The sequence below is a fragment of the Ixodes scapularis genome, unplaced genomic scaffold, assembly GCF_016920785.2.
Source record: "Ixodes scapularis isolate PalLabHiFi unplaced genomic scaffold, ASM1692078v2 PGA_scaffold12__126_contigs__length_90152505, whole genome shotgun sequence".
NCBI classification, from domain to species: Eukaryota; Metazoa; Arthropoda; class Arachnida; order Ixodida; family Ixodidae; genus Ixodes; species Ixodes scapularis.
Window position 1 is genome coordinate 44560472 of NW_024609838.1, and position 6000 is coordinate 44566471.

At 44.6% G+C, this 6000-nt stretch overlaps 1 protein-coding gene across 2 annotated transcripts in view; it reads left to right on the top strand.

Annotated features, from left to right (window-relative positions):
- The window catches only part of LOC8034846 (probable RNA-dependent RNA polymerase SHL2), a 48565-nt gene extending 45032 nt beyond the window's left edge, over window positions 1-3533 (top strand). For both annotated transcript variants that reach the window (XM_040217889.2, XM_040217890.3), the window contains one exon: window positions 2678-3533. In XM_040217889.2, the coding sequence (XP_040073823.1) occupies window positions 2678-2929 (252 nt within the window). In that variant the 3' untranslated portion in view covers window positions 2930-3533. The remainder of the gene's footprint in view (window positions 1-2677) is intronic.
- Window positions 3534-6000: the final 2467 nt, after the last annotated feature.

Genomic DNA, 6000 nt, shown 5'->3' on the forward strand with positions numbered 1-6000 from the left:
AACTAGGTACTGCCGCATGCTCATCAACATTCCTGTTCTTGTTTAAATCATACGTTACTGAAAAAATCCCTCTTTAACTCAGAGACTGCTGTGGCGAAGTATTGATTACCTAGGTTTCTCTCGGCGGGCATTTTTTCGAGAGGGACCTCGGTACGTGAAAAATCTGGCGTGATAGAAAGTTGGTGAAGGGAAGTGAGCTAAAGCAAAGAAGGCAATATCTGCACGCTGAACCCGCACTGCACGCTTGTTTGTCCCGAGTTCAGTCGTTGCACAAAGCGGTCCAAAGAACGTTTTGACTCGCGATGTCTTGCATCGACGCGCTCAGGTTATTTTTTTGTGTATGTTTAGCTTGCATTTTGTTGGCCGGCTTGGCAAACACGCGCCGCTGGACCGTTTTTGGTCGTACGCTCGAAAGTTAAATTTTGCCTTTTGATTTCGGGAATCAGTTGGCGACGGAGCGGAGTGGCATGGTTTCGATTTTGATCGAACAGCCGTTGTCTCCGCTTGCGCGATGAAGTACTCGCAACTACAAGCCTGCAGAAGTTGCTGTGCATGCGAACATGATTGCACGATAGACGCACGGACCAGAGCTCTGGCCGGGACGCTTGCAGTCCATTATTTGACGTTTGCTTATTTTTGGCGAATATCTGGCACGTCGGGAACCAGGAAAACGGTAACAAGTGTTTTTTAATTGCTTGGCAACGCCTACAGTACTGTATCCATTTGTCTCTGCAGTAAAAGCACAAGCAGCGAGTTCCGTCACAACACATCACATCAGAACACAACACAAATCCCTTCGTTTCTACAGCACTTAGAACGAATATATATGGGTGATTTCATCTCAAATCGGGCAGGCTAGAAGTGTCTAATTTTTAATTTTCACGAAAAAAAAAAAAATGTTTTTGGGGGTATTTCTCAAATGAAGGAGGGCGCAAACCGCACGTTCTCCCGATTTTTTGTTCTCGAGTTACGAGCCGTAGAAGCCGCAGTGGCAGAAACTAGTGTTTTTGCCTGCCGTCGCAGGTCGCGTGTTTGACACCCTCTGCTGACGCTATTGTTTTCTCTACACCCTTTTAACTTTTCCCCCTCATTTAACAGGTATTATAAAGATACCTTGATGTATTCAAATAGTTTTAGGAATTTGATTGTTTTCTGAAAAAACATGTCAAACTCGTCACTCCGGTCGCTTTTCGGTCAAATTTGACACGTCAATACTTTGTCTGTACTTAAGGTAAATTTTCTTTATTTGGCTCTACAGAAAGCCCAAGGCAAGCCTATTATAGATATAATAATATCATTATTATCTGCCGAGTAGCCGCTCTGCTAACTTCCCGTAAACGTTGTGAAATATAACAAATGTTCACACATTTCACGCGATTACGGCTCAAACAGAGGACATACAACCAAAATATTACATTTCTAAACTGTTTTTTCTTGTATTCGACTAATATGTCTAAAAGAATATAAAAAATAAAAATTTACAAAAATGGGGTTTTTGAGAAAATCGACCTCAAACTTTCAACATTTGTTATTTCTTACAACGTTTACGTGAAGGTAGCGGAGCGGCTAGTCGACAGATCATAATGATATTATTATATCTATAATGGGCTTGCTTTGGGCTTTCTGTAGAGCCAAAGAAAGAAAATTTACTTTAAGTACAAAGTAATGACCTGTCAAATTTGACCGAAAAGCGACCGGAGTGACGAGTTTGACATGTGTTTTAGAAAACAATAAAATTTCTAAAAATATTTGAATACATCAAGGTATCTTTATAATACCTATTAAATTAGGGGTAAATTTAAAAGGGTGTAGAGAAAACAATAGCGTCAGCAGAGGGTGTCAAACACGCGACCTGCGACGGCAGGCAAAAACACTAGTTTCTGCCACTGCGGCTTCTACGGCTCGTAACTCGAGAACAAAAAATCGGGAGAACGTGCGGTTTGCGCCCTCCTTCATTTGAGAAATACCCCAAAAACATATATTTTTTCGTGAAAATGAAAAATTAGACACTTTTAGCCTGCCCGATTTGAGATGAAATCACCCATATATATATTTTTTTGTAAGGATATCTGCTCCAAAGGCCACATTTGCTGCTCCAAAACGCTGTTTTGGCTGCTCCAAGAGGTGCTCCAAAACAGCTTAGGCCAATCACATCACTGCAAGTGTAAACTCGGCGGTCCGGCATATTTTTTTTATTTCTCGCGCATTGTCCTTTCTTTCTTGGCTCGAAAAACTTTTGTCAATGGTATAAACGCGTCTTTCCATGGGTATTACGCACATTTGACCTCGGAAATCCCGCAAAACCTTCGCTCTTGTGAAATGCAGTTCCAGGGTCACGGCATAGATGGCGCCACAATGCCAGTGTGTTCCCTCATTCTAAAAACATTTAAGAAGTTTTAAGAGATCTCGTCTCTCTCAGTCGTACTCGGTCGCAAGAGTGTGAACGGGCCTCTAGCATTTCATCATACACAATCCACTGACGTAAACTAGCGTCGTCAGCGTCCCTCAGCCCGTGTGTGGAGCGTCAGATATGGCTTGGCGCGGGTCGGGGGTCCACTAACGATAGCGTCATGCGCAGGCCTGGTCTTCTAGGTGGTATGAATGGGGCAAGTCGCCCCCCCCCCTCCCCCCCCCCCCCCCCCCCTCTCACATAGCTGCCGGTGCACTTGCTTCCCAGGTGAACAGGCCGGGGTTCAGGTCCATGGTGGAGCAGAACGAGGAGGGTGTTGCTCGGCTCTTCAAGGACTGGTCGGGCGTCCTGGAGGTGTCCATCAGGAAGCAGGTCAACGTTTCCGGGAGGTATCTGCACATCCTCGTGTCGGCCGTTGGCAGGGACTGGCAGCTGTGGTACCTGGAGGAACTGCTGCTCCAGCCCTGGATCGGCGAGGCCGTCGAGAAGGGAGACCTAGAGCCTTTCCTTAGTGCCTAGTCGTGGTCGCTCTGATCTCACTGTTGCCTGTTGAATCACGGCTCGGAGCCTTTGGTGCGAGGCCTCCCGGCTGCCATCTTATAAGTACGAAGATGTCCGTCTTTGATCTTTTTCTGCGTTCGTAGTCTGTTGCCTTAACCTCATTCTTGACTGTTAGATCTCATTTCGGAGCTCTTGGTGCGAGGCTTCTCTGCCGCCATATTTTCAGTACCAGTACGTGAGAAGTTTGTTGTTCATTTGGGTGTGTTGATGGGGCAAGTTCGTAGCTGCCCGTCAGTTCGCAACATAATAATTTGTTAACGAAGAGTCGGGCGAACTAAGATCTTACCAAAGGGATATAAAGTGCCTGGTGTCCTCCTCTCGGAGGGCGGAGACCATCTCTCGTTAATTAAATGTTTTTTAATGGCTTTATTACATATCTAGTCTTTATAGTTGTTGACTCAATTCTCTGTCACTGCCAATTGTACAAGTGCTTTCACACCGCGGTGGCCTCAATTTGCGTCGCTATCACAAAAGATCTGTTGCTTTGCAGTTTTTTTTTTGCTTTTTCAGTGTATCCCGTTGACCAAGTATTTTCATAATAAAAGTGGTTTCTTGTTTGGCATTGTTGGTATATTCACTTCACTGTAAACATTAAGAAAGAAAAAAAAAAGGTTTTACGCATGCGCAGTGGTTACGTCTTATGGACAGGGTGGTGTCTCCGAAACGGTTTTCTAAAGGGTCCTGTCATTGGTGTTATGGTGGGCCCTAATCTGGGAAAATCCCAAACACACACACACAAAATTACTGTTTGTTTATGAATTGCGATACAATTCGTCATGAGACTCACGTAGCAGCTCACTGTCGATATCGCGATGCAAAGTTTGAGTAAACACTCTGTTTTGTGAATGAGTTACAGCGCAATAATTGACGTCAGCTTGACTGCTGCGCGCCACGTCGAAATTGAGTGATTGCTTCGTCTCCGTAATGTTTAATGTTCAAGTTGTTTCCCCACCATCATTGTAGCCGCGCATGTGTCTTCTGTCTTTGTGTAATCGTTTAATGTTCAAGCTGTTTCACCACCATCATTGACCATGTACCAACTAGCTTAACTCAAACCGACAATTGCTTTCGTAGCTTGGGCGCAAATTTGAATGCGTGCCTACTACCACTCCGTGTATGCGCGCCGCAAGTTTATCTGTTCGCTAGGACGACGTTGTGGACGACATCCTAGAGGACTATATCAAAGACGACGTCTAGGATGACCTTTAGGACGATCTCGAGGATGATCTCTAGGACGAGCTATAAGACGACCTGATAGACGGCGTCCTAGAGGACGTGTAGAACTACCTCGAGGGTGATCTCAAGAGCGACCTCTAGGACAACCTCAGGAACGACGCCGCGTGTATGCAAACGTTTTGCGTATGTGCGGCGCAAACGCGCGCCGCGTATACGCACGGCGCATTCGAGGCCAGATCTCGTATCGTGAAAACCGGGTAAAATAAAATATGCTATCGCATAAAAAAAAAAAAAAAGTTGATTACTTTGATAATTCCGAGGCGCACAAGTTCTGTTGTGCGTGCATTGTGCGCGCGTTATGATTTTTTTTTTATGATTGGTTGCCGAGAGCTGTGGGTGGTTATGGACGCGTTGCACGCACGACAGAATCGTGCTGCGTATTTACAAGAATGTTTGAGACAAGTCTATATTTAATCAGGACCCGTGACATGAGATCGCGGGGAGCTAGGCTTCGCCATTAGCGCTCACCGACAGTTGCCGGCAGGCTCCGGTGGGTCATGCTTAGTTCATCTGCTTGCACCCACGTTTGCATTGCCCTCGTGACTCCGAAGAATGACGATGAGCCGCGGAACTCGCTGCGCCGGTTGATAAATTTCAGCAATGGTGATTATGTAGTCCTGCATAAGTATGATGGAGTGTGATTAATTATGCGTACATCTATTTATGTATTATATCCTCCAGGTTAAGAATTAGAGGGGATGTGGGGATTTGGGAATACAAACATAATGAAAAAGTTGTATAGGCTCAAAACAAGAATAACAATGAACTAGTACTGCAAAGGGACCAAGAAAACCAAACTGTGCTTCGAGGGGCGTTCCTATGCCAAACACGAGCGTTCAGTGACATTGGTCTTGAGCGTCGCATAATGGCTACATAGAATTCTAGAGGTAAGACTGACTGAATGAGGTGCGCGTGAGCACCTCTGATCCTCTCAAGCGCGTGATTCTCACTCACTTTGCATGGAACACTCGTAAATCGGTGGGTTGTTCGCATCTTCACAACTCGATGTTAATTCCAACCATTTGGAAGATCGCGCATAGTTGTTGCACGCTCTTGTCGTTTCGGCTTTTCTATTCGTTCAGACCAATGGCGTCATCAAAAATATTAAATGTGTTCAAAATTATAAATTTCTGTCACCTATTGTGTTCAATATACATCAGATTTCTTCTTTAGTTCATTTTTAACTTGTTGCTAAAGTTTCACAACTAGTTCAAGCGCAATTAAAAAGAAAATGGCCAGAAACGTTTTGCAGGGTCCCTTTAACCTCCCGAGACCGTGTCCACCAGTGTGCACATAGGGTTTTGAATTGTTGAAAAAAAAAAAAACGGCGCCGCACACAGGAAAGAACTCCTGTCCACCGTCATGGACATAGTCTGTGCTGCCATCTGGAGGAGTGTTGAGCAAACAGCACTGAAAACAACTGGTTGCTCGCTATTCCCAATGGCGACCTGGAGCACTCGCACGTTCTACGGGTGACGCCAAGATATATAATCAGTTTACGTGATTTACACATACGAAGGCTGTGTTAATTTATATTTCTAGTGTTTTTGAAAGTTCACAGATGGTTAATAATGCTTAATATTGACAAGAGTATTAGTATGGGTTGCGGTAGTCGCTTGTCAAACTGTGTCCTCGTGGGTGGACACTGGGACCCAAAAGTTGTGACATGAATTTCACGATGACCATGTTTTGCTGACCATCAATGTCAAGCATTCGTGAAGTGAAAACAATTGGTTTGATTGATTGTTTTCAATTTTTGTGGACTAACAACAAGTCAGGCGAATGCCATTTTA